At 35.6% G+C, this 13,546-nt stretch overlaps 1 protein-coding gene across 1 annotated transcript in view; it reads right to left on the bottom strand.

Annotated features, from left to right (window-relative positions):
- The window catches only part of FGL1 (fibrinogen like 1), a 30,060-nt gene extending 17,385 nt beyond the window's left edge, over nt 1–12,675 (bottom strand). The window contains exons 1-2 of the mRNA XM_055335377.1: nt 12,588–12,675; nt 1,547–1,626 (exon numbers count right to left, since the gene is read on the bottom strand). Coding sequence (XP_055191352.1) covers nt 1,547–1,600 — 54 coding nt within the window. The 5' untranslated portion in view covers nt 1,601–1,626; nt 12,588–12,675. The remainder of the gene's footprint in view (nt 1–1,546; nt 1,627–12,587) is intronic.
- Between the last annotated feature and the right edge of the window lie 871 nt (nt 12,676–13,546).

Raw genomic sequence — 13,546 nt, 5'->3', positions numbered from 1 at the left:
GTATTTTTTTTCCCTTCAATTACTTCAGAAAGGGATGGGAGGAGCCTGAGTGTTCCAATGAAGTCATTTATCTTCTCTAAAAGGGCAAACATCCCAAGAATTTTGAATGTGAAAGAGTTTATCAGCTCCTTTCTAAGAGTTTTCTCAGCCTCTGGCTGAGAACTTTCCAAAGAGAAAGCAAACATGGGGGGGCGGGGTTCACTGGGAAGGTGAGCCACAGGGGAGGTAAACTGGTGGAGGTACTAGGACTAGAAGCTTCAATAAAGGCTCTTGAGTACTCGGTGCTGGAAGAGTTCCTGGAGGTTTGGTGGGGGAAAAAGGGACAAAAGACAAATTTTTGCCTCTTTTACCTTGACATCTCTATTTTCAACTTACGTCATGATCTCCTGTGATAAGTGTCAATGTTCACTTCTGAGAAATTCTGTGTTTTCATGTGTGATTGCTTTACACTACTACCTTTATACACATTCTTTCCTTAAACAGCCACCAGATAGATTTCACCATTTACAATTGCCTTTTGGTACATATCTTTGTGTACTTCCTTATATTCATTCCATAAATAGGAGGAGCTACTATACTCCAGGCCTGCTGCTAGGTGACCCGGAACAGCACAGCTAGACACCCTATTTGGATCAAAGAGGTACACTCCCTTCTTATGAAGGCCTGTACTGTAAACACAGAAATTCAGCCTCAAAACTGGAAGTCACATAGCAAGAGAATAGGGAAATGGTGGTACGGGTCTTCTCCCATTTCTAAGTCCACGTTGCTGAATCTCCCCTGGCTATTGCTCAAGGACCATTTCTTATTTGCACTTGGTGCTCTCTCCTCAATACTCCTTGATTTATCCACTCTGAATTATTTGCTTAGCTCCCTGATTCCTACTAGTCTCAAAAATGAATAGCAGGGACATTTCATGGTGTCTGGAATCCTGTGCTGCTTTCCAACAAATGGACATTGGTTGTGATATTGTTAAATATAGTTAAATATAAATTGCACTGTGTAATTTAAAAATTACTGAAAAGTACAGGGCAAGGGTCTTCAATCTTTATGAGACTGCATGTATGGTTTTAGTGAGCTTATTTAAAATTTAGAAGTTTTCTCTCCCCTAGAACTTTGAGTAAATGAGTATTTTCTCCCTTTTATTTATGGAGGAAGACATGAGTTCATTGTAATTACTTTCAAATAATTTGTTTAATTTACACTAATAGGGTTTAATACTGGAAAGCTCAATATTGGGAAAGCCCTGGGTCAATTTTAATCACTAGGGATAGTTTTAAATTTCTAAGATTATTTAACTATCCAAATAGCCTCAGTAAATTAAAAAAGCTTTTACTCGTTTATTGTGAATACTGGTTTTTACTTTCAGAAAAAAAAAATTTATGTCACATTTTAAGTGCCCATCATGTGCCAGGTGCTTCCAGAAACCTTTTTCATTTTTTTTCCCTTAGTTAATTTTTTCAGCACCAAATTACTAAAGGTTTTCTGCAAAATAAAAGAAAACTCAGGTCAAAGCAGGTATTATAAATATATAAATAAATGATCTTACCCAGCTTTCCCTGCCCATTACCAGAATGGTGGTGACAAGGATGAAACTGAACATCTTCAACACTTCTCTCACTGAAACAACTACAAGAACAAAAGAAATTTCATAAACTTATTTACTGTGAATTATTCATGAGACCAGAATTGGGTTCAGATTTGGCAGAATCCAGGATGTCCAATGCAGCTTCATCTCTAATCTGAGAGTCTTCAAGGAAATTCTCCTGAACTTTCCCATGCTTGCTTCCCACAGAATGATGCTGTTACCTTAAATAGATTGAACCTATTCAATTGCAGAAATAGAGAAAGGACTCTGCTTCTGTGTTCTATTGTTCTTGTGTTGCTTTTGCAGAAAAAGCAAAGACTCTGTAAACACAAAGCCCTGCATCCAGTGTTTTGGCTGAGCCACTTCCTAGTTGTGTAGTCCTTAGGCAACCTACTAAAATGTTCCTGATTTGTAAATGGAAATCACAATTTCTACCCGATAGGACTGTGGCCATTTGGACGTAATACTTTTAGATACCCTGGAATACAGTAATTGCCTAATGAACAAGAACTCATATTGTATATGGAAGACTGCTTTTATTTTTAAAAAAAGAAAAATGAAAAAAGTTACAACTAAAGGAATGATAGGTAATGTTTTTCCTGATGTCTTAATGGATAAGCAAGCTAACAAGATTATATGTCTTTAAGCTCTATTTAAAGTTGTAGAGAAAAACTCACTTTACCATTTCTTGAGATTGTTTTAAAAATCACCCTTGAGGGGCATCTGGGTGGCTTAGTAGGTTAAGGGTCCGATTCTTGATTTCGGCTCAGGTTATAATCTCAGGGTCGTGAGATCAAGCCACACATCGGGCTTTTTGCTGAATGTGGAGCCTGCTTGGGATTTCCTCTCTTCCCTCCCCTGGTAGCCCCCTACCGCATGCACGTGCTCTCTAAAATAATAAAATAAAATAAAATAAAATAAAATAAAATAAAATAAAATCACTCTTGAGGTCATGAGTCTTGATGAAAAATTTTGTTCATCTCAAAATAACTTCTGTGTGCTGCCAGTGATGAGTTTTCATACATTTTGGAAGATAAGGAGCACAGACAGGAAGAAATATTTGCATAATCTTGAAACAAATTTTATACTTAACAGTTTCCACTGAAAAAGAAAAGAACTGGAATCAACTGAATTATTGTTAGCCTATTTTTATTCTTATAGAACCCATGACCACTAGGTCTTTTCATGTATCTCTTTCTCAAGAGAGAAAATTTAATTTTATGTAATTAAAAAAGCGGTCCCTAATTTTACTGCCCATTAGCATCACTTGGGGAGCTTTTAAAAAATCTCCATACCCAGGAATTTAGTCGAATGTCTAAAGGTGGCAGTCAGATGCATGGAGTTTTTAAAACATTGTTGATTCCAATGTGTAGCAAAGTTCAGGAAGCGATGATTTAAGGACTTAATATTCAAAAATTTTTATGGATATTGTAACAAAGTAGTTCGTTCTCAGTCCTTCTGAGGCCAACAAAAACAGTTACAGAATGGGAAAGACACTTAAATTCAGGGACAAATACTGCACATGCCATCTTGGGAAGCACCATAGAATAGAATATGAGTTTTTAGAGTATGTGCATTAGAGGGAGTAATAAAAAGTCTGCTAGATATAACTGTATAATTTTACTTTTGGCTGACTTTTTTTTTTTACTATGAATCTAGAACTGTGCTGTGTATTTTAGATGCACCTTCTTTAATTCTCAAATAACTCTCCAAGGCAAGTACTGCTATCCTCATACAAACGAATAAATCAGAGAGGTTAAGTCACTTCCCTAAGATCACAAAAGCAGTTTATAAGACCCGGCAGTTGAGTGGAGGGTTTTCCACCTTGACCACCCATGACCTTAACCTGAACTCCACACGGCCTGTCTCATTATCCACATGTGCCTGCAACGCACAGGGAAATGGACTGCATGGACACATGGGGGACATCCCACTTGGCCTTCTCCGGTGAACTTCAACCTCACTCCTGTATGTGGCTGTGACTTATTTGTTCCTGAGCCATGCACTTCTGCAAAGGAACATCAGGTGAATCTGGTAGGAGAGGAGACAGCTGCACCAAAGCAGCAGCAATGTCAGGGAACAGCAGCGTTAGCAAGCCTTTTCTGATGATCAGCAATCTGCGGCGCTCTGCACTGTGCTGCATGCTGTGGAAGCAGAAACAGGGCAGCCTCAGCAAGGCAATGTTTCAAGTCAGAAATGAAAATAACTATTAAAAAAGAAATTAAGGACAATATGAATTAAGTATATGTGAACCCAAATGTGATTAAGTTTAAAAACTGAATTTTCCCAGACCACCCCCAAGACAAAATTAATTACTTCCTTTACCATGACCCCCCATACTATATTTACAGACCAAAATAGCAGCTATCCACTGGATAAACATTGTTTGCATGCTTGCTCTGTTCTAGGCACGATGCCAAATGATGGAGTGATTTTTTTTTTTGCGTGTCTTTCTCTAACTGCTTAGAATAAGATTTTTGAAGGCAAAGGCACCACCTTGCTAATTGTATCCCCCGCATCTAACTTGTTACAGTGACCTCCAAAAAAGTCATTTGTCTCTGTAGAAAATATTCCCCAGGAAGGAAAATCTTTCTCAGAGGTGAAAATGTCCCTCCCTTGCCATAAAACTAGTCTGTTTGCAGTGACAATACATCCTCCTTCCTTCTCTGTGTTTATCCTGGTCAAGGGGAAAACAATGGGCTCAGTGTATTTTTGAAAGTAAGCGTTAGGAAGGAGGTAGAGACTTTTGACATGAATTTATTTTCTCTTTCTCACCAAGCTAAGCTTCACTGCAATGTGCCAGCCAGGTGCAGCGCTAAAGGCATCAGGCTAGCTTCAAATGCAGGGGTGGAGGTGACGCGCTGACACTTAATCCTCATCTAAACCTCATCTAAATCCTCATCTAAACCCTGAGCAGTCCGTGAATACTGTTTCTCTCACCCCATCAGACAGGCTTGCTTTTCACTAGTTAAACCAGAGAGTCTCTGGGTAGCATGACCACAGGCACACTAGAGGTCAAGGGAGAGTACTTTATTCTATAAGTTGCAAACACTCCCACACCTACACACACACACACACACACACACACACACAATTGGAATACTTTGTCCTGGCAGCCAGGCAGCCTGCTTTCTACTCCTTCTATCACTTTCCAGGCCAGAGACCATGGGGATCCTCTCTGGGGGATTGAACAAGCTCACAGAAAAGATAATCAGAGGCTAACATTGAGTGATGCTGCAACAGAAGAGCCTTGTTCTTGCCTGATCATTCTCCAAAGAACTCCACTGGTTGACAAGTCTCTTTCATGCACACAGGAAAGGTATAAGCACAGTATTTTGTTTATTTCTTTCAAAAGGGTTCTCTCTGAAGGGAGGCATATCTTAAGTTTTTTCCTATATCCATATTTACTTAACAGTCTAAAGAAAAGCACTTAAAGGGGAGCTTGGATGGCTCCATCAGTTAAGTGTCCAGCTCTTGATTTTGTCTCAGGTCATGATCTCAGGGTGGTAAGATTAAGTACTGTGTCCAGCTCTATGCTGAGCAAAGAGGTTGCTTAAGATCCTCTCTCTGTCCCTTCCCCACCCCCCCCCACTCATTCTCTCTCAAAAATTTAAAAATAAAGTGAGAAACACCTAAAGACCAAACATTCTGTATGATATCATTGAGCAGAAATCCATATAATAACAATCAATTTACCACGAAGGTATATAATTTACCTGTTATAACTTAATCCTTTCATCTAACATTGTAAACTAAATGATCAAAATGTACAGAAAGAAGTGGAGTGCTGTGTAAATTGCACAGCTAGGTGGGCAAAGAAGTCAGACAAAATAGAAGAACACATACAATAACTCATTGCAGAAAAGCTCTAGTATTTGTAGATCCAGTTCTTTTTCGGTTAGTCATCCTTTTATAACTTCATACGATATAATTTAGAGCAACATAGTTTAGGAAAACTGATATTTTACTATGTGATCTTAGTAACCATTTAAAATTCAAACATGTATTGGACGATTGCTTTATGCCAGGTGCTATGTACACTAGATGCTTTTATATATAGCTTATATTAAAGATATTGAATTACATTTAAAGTATTAACTTACATTGGGTGGCTTTTGTGGCTCAGTAGCATCTGACTTTTGGTTTCATCTCAGGTCATGATCTCAGGGTCATGAGATCCAGTCCCATTTTGGCTCTGCACTGGGCATAGAGCCTGCTTAAGATTCTCTCTCTCTCCCTCTTGCCATCCCCATAGACTCTGACCCCAAGCCATAGACTCAGATATTTCTGACTGTGTACATATTTGGTGTCTGAAAGGAAAGAAAGCCAATGACATCTAATGAACTAGATGTCATTTTGTATGCATTTGAGAAAACCATCCTAGACTATAAACAAAAAAGTAGAATCTAAAATTTGTAAAGAAGCCATCAAAAAGTTTGATTCTCATATGAAAGAAAAGCTCATCAAAATGCTTAAAGAAGTCCAGATGTCAAAAACTCTGAAAAGGAAGAACACGAAGATTATTTCAGATATTGAAAAGAAAAGGCAATGTCTGCTTGAACTCCAGGATGAATTGCTTTGGTTAGAACCACAGATGAAACAACTGTTCATCATACTCAAATAAAGTATGATGAATTTACAGAGAGAAAAATCTTCCCTTAGGGATGCCACAGGTTTCTTATCTAAACAAAAACAGCTTCATCAAGATTATTCGGATATTCAAGAGAGAGAACCCCATGTAAAGGAAACATATGATTCATCCAGCCTTCCAGATCTGTTATTCAAAGCAAGAATCCTTTTGGGAGCTGAGAACCACCTGCGAAATATCAACCATCAATTAGAGAAGCTCCTTGACCAGAAAGGAGACCCTCTCATGTGCGTGCACGCACATATGCTCTCTCTCAATAAACAAACATAAAATATTAGCTTGTATTAAAATATACATACAATGAGGTTTAATTATGACATTTAAAATAATTTCCAATGTAAAAAAAAAAAAAAACCTTGTGAGCTTTTAGAGAGGACAGAAATGTGAAGAGAATTGCCAAGAAACAGAAGTATAAAAAAACCTTTCTGTGAGCTTTTAGAGAGGACAGAAATGAGAAGAGAATTGCCAAGAAACAGAAGTATGATGAATGGTTTGCTATCAACTAGTACTATCTAATTGATAAAATAACCTTGGAATTATAATTTTAAAACTTTTCTAGGTGGCTTTTACTATCGTCATGAAAGACAAAATCATCTTCTTTAAGATGCCAACATCAACTATACTAAAAACCTTATTTACAATACAGTAGTGTCCTCAACTTTGCATTGTAGATATTGAGATTTTGCACATTTAGCAAAATTTCAGACAGAAATGAATACTCTACCCAAGGGCATCTGATGTTTTAAACAAGCACATTTTCATTCTCATTGTGGGCATAGTTTCATGTTTCTTTTGTCCAGGAGCTCTTGAAAGGAACTGTGATTATAATTGCTCTACCTGTCAAGAGTCTGTTGGTGGAAAAAGAGCCAGCAGAAAAATAAATTCTTCCTACAATTATAACAATTTACTTTAGATATATTGTATATATTTAGGTATGAATACATTTCCACCTTTCAAATTAGGCATAGCAATCAAACACTACTACAGTAAGATTTATTTTCTTGTAGATATAAATATAGTTATACCAGTTGTATACTCTTGTTCATTTAAACATAATTATATGCAATTAAGGCCTTATAAAATACTACAACCCCTAAAACATGTTTCTTCCTTTCCTCCATCAGAATGAAAGACAGAAAAAATGGGAAGAAAAAAAGAGAAAGAAGCAAATTACTTTCAATGATTATACTTCACAAATCATATGGGAAAATGATATAGGTTGTCGATGTATCTACTGTTGTCTGTATTAAATTTCCATAATTATTAACAGTATTTCATTGAAACAGGACTGATCTTTCCTAAGAAAAACTGAGATGGTGAGTTGTACATTCTAAGGATCATTAGAAAGGAAAAGCTATCTATGCAAGACTTGAATTTGCCGAGTTATTTATAAAAATATATGTAGTACTTCCCTACTTGAATCATAAATACTCGAAGGGCACTGTTTTTTGCTACATTGCCTATCTTCTGAATTACCTATCTTTTTGCAAAATAGAAGAGGCAATTATCCTTAGACTTTAATACTATTGCTAATTCTCTCAGTTAACATATTTTTCAGTACTATATAAAACTGTGATAAAATTATGATTTTAAAATTATAATTTTAGGGGCACCTGGCTGGCTCATTCAGAAAAGTATGTGACTCTTGATCTCAGGGTCATGAGTTTGAGTCCCAAATTGGGTATAGAAATTACTTAAATAAATAATTTTTTAAAGATTTTATTTATTTATTTATTTGAGAGAGGGAGAGGAAGAGAGAGCATGAAGGCGGGGCTGGCAGGATAGAGGGAGAAGCAGACTCCCTGCTGAGAAGGGAGCCGGACACAATCCTGATCCAGGATCCTGAGCCAAAGGCAGATGCTTAACCAAATGAGTCACCCAAGCACCCCCAATAAATAAATATTTTTTAATTCTAATTTTAAGAAGAAAAAGAAATAAAACTGCATACTTTAAAAAACATATATAATTGAAAATAGGGATATGAATAGTTATTTGTACACCAATGTTTATAGCAGCATTATTCACAACAGCCAAAAGGTATTGTGAATAATAATCCAAATGTCCATCCACAGATGAATGGATGATCAGAATGAGATATATGCACAATGAAATATTAACCTTGAAGGCTTATGCCAAGTGAGACACAAAAGGACAAATACTGTGTGTTTCCCTTCATATAAAGTACCTAGAGTAATTAAATTCCTAGGGATGAATTATGTATATTAATTTGAAGTGTAAGAAATTATCATTTTTGTAGGCCTAAAACATTCAAACATACATTTCTTACAGTTCAACCTAATTAAGAAAGGACAACTAGGCACTAAGGAAATTATAAATATATTCAAATGTAATGAAATATTATACATATGTTTATGGTCTACCCACCTCCACTGCTGTCTACAATGTAAGTGCCATGAAATGAAGGACTTGACCCTTTTTATTTCTGCCATATCCCAGTGCTTGGTAGATAGTTAGGTACTGTATCAGTTTCATAGGGCTGCTATAACAAATGACCACACAGCAGGTGGCTTAAAGCCACAAAAGTTTATTGTCTCACATTTCTGGGGATAGAAGTGTGGAATTAGGGAGTCAACATGGCCATGCTCCCTCTGAGAGCCTCTAGAAGAGAATGCTTCCTTGCCTCTTCTAGAATCTGGTGGCTGCCAGGAATCCTTGGCATCCCTTTGCTTGTGGCAGCAACACCCTATTCTCTGCTTCCACTTTCACATGGTTCTGTGTCTCCCTGTGTCTAAATTTCCCTCTTCATACAAGGACACCAGACCACTGGACTGGAGTTCATCCTAACTCAGATGACCTTATCTTAACTCGATTCTATCTACAAAGACTTCTTTCTAAATAAGGTTACATTCACAGATAATGCAAATTAGGATTGAACATGTTACTTTATGGGGAACAATTCAACTTGGGTCAAATACTCAACAAAATATTTGGTGAATTGATGAGAAGAAAATTTATGAATCAAAGTTAGAATTTTAGAACTTCTATTATTGTAATTTTACAGTTGCTTATTAGAGACCAAATTCTTTTTGTCTATTGAATTTATTAGATGTCTCTATCAGATTGCCTCTGTCATCTCCCCTCCTTCAGCATTGACAGAGAACATTCATGAACTATGGCTTTTTAAAGTTTGTATTGATTTGCAAATATGACATTGTGGTGTGTGCTAGCTTATATTGTTTTTAAAAAGAGATATTTGAATTTATAAAATCCCAAGAGAAAATAAATAACTGAAAACTTAAAACCTTACATTTTTAAAATTTGGCTATCTTAATGGGCTAAAGATATTATCATACCTACTCAATACAAATTATTAGTATGACTCATATTTTTCAGTTGGTAATAAATATACATATTTTTAAAGGTTTTAAAAGATTATTAAAAATATATTTATCTACATAATATATACATAAAGATTTTAAAATATATATATTTTTAAAGATTTATTTATTCATGAGCGACACAGAAAGAGAGGCAGAGACACAGGCAGAGGAAGAAGCAGGCTCCCTGCGGGGAGCCCGATGCAGGACTGTATCCCAGGACCCTGGGATCATGCCCTGAGCTGAAGGCAGATGCTCAACCACTGAGCCACCCAGGCATCCCAGTAATAAATGTATTTCTCAAGCAGAACTATAACAGCTATACGGCTAATTTTTTAAAATTTCATTTGTAACTTTATGGTTATTTATCATTTAATTTTTAAATTTGTCATAAAGTTCAAGTCATAAAGAGTAAAAAATTACCCTTCCACATCATGGAAATTTCTTAACATTTAATCAGTGGCAGAGTCATAAACATGTAAAGTTTTTTAATGTTACAGGAAATAAGAAGCAAGAATAATTGTTTTATTATAAGCAAGCAAAAGAAAATGAAGATGGAAAATGAAAATATTTTTTAAAAACACATAAAGAGATTTTGGAAGTAGAAAGCATTATCCCATGAACCTAGTACACAGCGTCAAACTATAATAAAAGGAAGTGAGATCATCCAAACATCATTAACACCTTAGGAAACAAGGTTCAGAGAGGGAAAATTATTTAACTAAAGAAATAAAATAAATTTTCACTAAGTATATTCACATTGATTTGGGAGATTAGCATAAAAATATGATGTACTACTATTCATTTGTGACTCCGATTCAAATTAGTCTTCTGACTGAAAAGAAACAATATATTTTAATGGATTATTGATTGGGACCTTCACTTTTTCTTTCCAGTAGTAAAAAGAATGTCTCGTTTTTCTAATGTGATAGCAACCAAATCTTCATTATTTTAATCCACTTCCAGCTATCAGATAAATTATTCAGGAGTCAAGAATTCAAAGTCACGAAATTTTTGTGCCTTCCAGACTTTGCTTTTATACTGTCTATTGAAATTAGCATATTTTCTTTGGTTCATCAAGTTCCTTTATTATTTCTGGGGTCAAGTACTTTATTTTAGAAATGAATAAATTAGCTTAAAAACTTAAAGAGCTTCAAAACAAATTATGGTCTTACATCTATGTCTGTTTCTAGGTCTTGTATAAGAGACAGTGTATGCTGAAAGAGCTCTGGGAGATGCTGGGAGATTATATAGCATGTATACATATTGCTATACATGAGATGTTATAGAAAATAAAGGGTCAATAAAATGTTTTGGCAGGCTCTGACTCTTGGTGTCCTCAAATTTCCATCTCATCGCCATTAAAATAATCAAATCTGATCTTTCCCAGAGAAAGGAGGCGGCCTCTAGTCTGGCAGCTCCTTCAGTAATAAGGCATTTCAAGATGTCGTTATAAATATATTTTTTAATTTGATAATTTTTAGAATAATTCCTGATAATGTCTCAAATCATATAAATTCCTCAGTGCCCAATTATAATTCTTTCTTTTAGAGGCTTATTTACTTATTTGAGAGAGAGAGAGAGCATACATGTGATAGCAGGAGTGGGGAGGTGGGGGTGGGTAGAGGAAGTGGAAGAGGGAAAGAGAGAATCTTAAGCAGGCTCCCTGCTGAGCCTAAAGCCTGACACAGGGCTCCATCCCAGGACCCTGAGATCATGACCTGAGCTGAAATCATGTCCTGAGCTACCCAGACAACCCTCCATCCAATGTAATTCTAGATATCTTCTACAATGTTGAAGAAATGCTTAGGTATTGAGTATTTCAAATGCTTTGAAAGTCTGGTATCTATCATTCATCATAGTAAATCATTATTATTTTGCAAATCTGGCTTATGATAAAATTGCATCAGATTATTCAATTCCTTACTATACAGTTGTAGTTCTTTTATAGTGTTTTTGCTTTAGGCTGTTACAAAACTTTCAATTTTTGTAAAACAAAAATAGTTTTCAAATGACTATTCTTTGATGTACTGTATTATTTGACATAAATTTTTCTAGGTCTCTACAGTGCAATTTCTCCCTCACTAAAATTTTTTTAGGTCAGTTGATAGTGAATTAAACTTAGAGGCAGGGGTACCTGTGTGGCTCAGTGGTTGAGCGTCTGCCTTTGGCTCATGGTGTGATCCCGGGGTCCTGGGATCCAGTGCCGCATCAGGCTCCCCAGAGGGAGCCAGCTTCTCCTGCCTATGTCTCTGCCTCTCTCTCTGTAACTCTCATGAATAAACAAATAAAAATCTTAAAAAATAAAGACAAAAATATTATGTTTTAAACTGAAATGTTGTACAGCTGATATATAACTTTTTAAAACAATTACAAAACAAAAATACATGTTAATGTAAAAAAATTTAAATGGTGTTTTAAGCAAGCTATTATGAAAGGATACAAGATATAAGAAATTATAAGAAGAAAGAGCTACTGAAAGAAACATGTTTAGTAAGTTAGCATTCACAAATGGACTATACCCTTAATATAAGACAGTTACTTAAAAGTTTGCCCATAAACACAGACTTAGACTTTCCTTTTAGACTATTTTCTTCTATTTTTTTTTCTTTTTCTGAAGGTGGAGTATAACAGTACTTTGTTACCTATCTTAAGCATTTATACTCAGTGAAAGCTTTAAAAAGCTAAATAAGTTTGATTCCCAAAAGAGAAGTAAAGAAAAGCATTTCTGAAGATTTTGCTTCTGAAATGGAAATTATAATATTGTTCCCGTCTTGTATATTAAAACTGCAAATCCTATTTTTTGCATCATATTCCCATCCAATACATTCAAGATGTGCTGGGAATGGAAAGGAGATAAAACTCTATTTTCCAAGTTGCAGAGGTGGTCTTCTCTGTAGTTAACCTGACCTCTCCTAGGAGTCGATGGTTGTTTTCTGAATTATGCTTAATATCATACCTATGAAATCAATTAGCATTATTACAGTTATGTCAAAAGCACAGAGATGTTAAATACCTTGTTTGAAGTAAAAAATGAGTCAGAGACACAGTTCAGACTAGGTCCCGCCACTCTGCCTCCCAGGATCCTCTAACTGCATTCAGAATTTGTAATTGCTTCCCTGTTATTTGATTAGAAATAGGGAGAATGTTGATTCTGGCTTTAATCCAGAAACAAATAAATGAGGAAATCAGTTTAACTGGAAGGAAAGCTAAAAATGGAAATTCAATGACAAATCACAGTACTCAGATATTTTTCTTTTTTTCTATTTGTATGAATTTTTTATGAAAGGTCTAATAATGTATCTTCATGAAAATTCATCTCTCATTTTTTTGACTCATTTTTGTGCTCATCCAGAGAATTTCTGTACTTGGAACTTTGATAATTCTCACTTGAAGGTTAAGTAACACCAAAGTTCAGCTGAAGCTTTGCTTTATAGTACTAAGGATAATAAAGTTTTACCTACAAGGATATGGGTTAGAGTGTCATTCAACTACAATATGTCCAAATTTTCTTAGTTATAAAAAATGTGGCAAGCTAATAATTGCCAAGATTAAATGGTCAGTTTAGTTAATCTTTAAGAAAAACAAAAACTCCCTGAGGTGCAAAATTACGAAATTTATCTGTATGCATCAATCACACCCTGTACGAGTTGTTCCTTTTGTTTTAAACTCTAGAGGATTTTCAAATCTGTAACACTCGACTTGCTAGCTCTATTGGTTGAGTAATAGTTTCAGGCTGGAAACCAGGTTCATCATTTCTTTCTTTGTGTGATGTAACTCAAGCTGTTGTTTGCTATTCATTCTGTGATCCCTATTTATTAACTCAGATTCCAGTAAAATACAGGAGTTGTGTTTTCTTTCTGTCGTTTGTTGTTTTCCACACTCAAGTATTGCCAGTGTTTGACTTTCCCATTAAACATTTTCCTGTCATTCACTCAGAAATTTTAAGTTTATGAAGAAAAAGCTAATCCTGAT

Source organism: Nyctereutes procyonoides, unplaced genomic scaffold (assembly GCF_905146905.1).
Source record: "Nyctereutes procyonoides isolate TBG_1078 unplaced genomic scaffold, NYPRO_anot_genome, whole genome shotgun sequence".
Lineage (NCBI taxonomy): Eukaryota > Metazoa > Chordata > Mammalia > Carnivora > Canidae > Nyctereutes > Nyctereutes procyonoides.
This window is presented reverse-complemented; position numbering and strand designations above follow the sequence as displayed.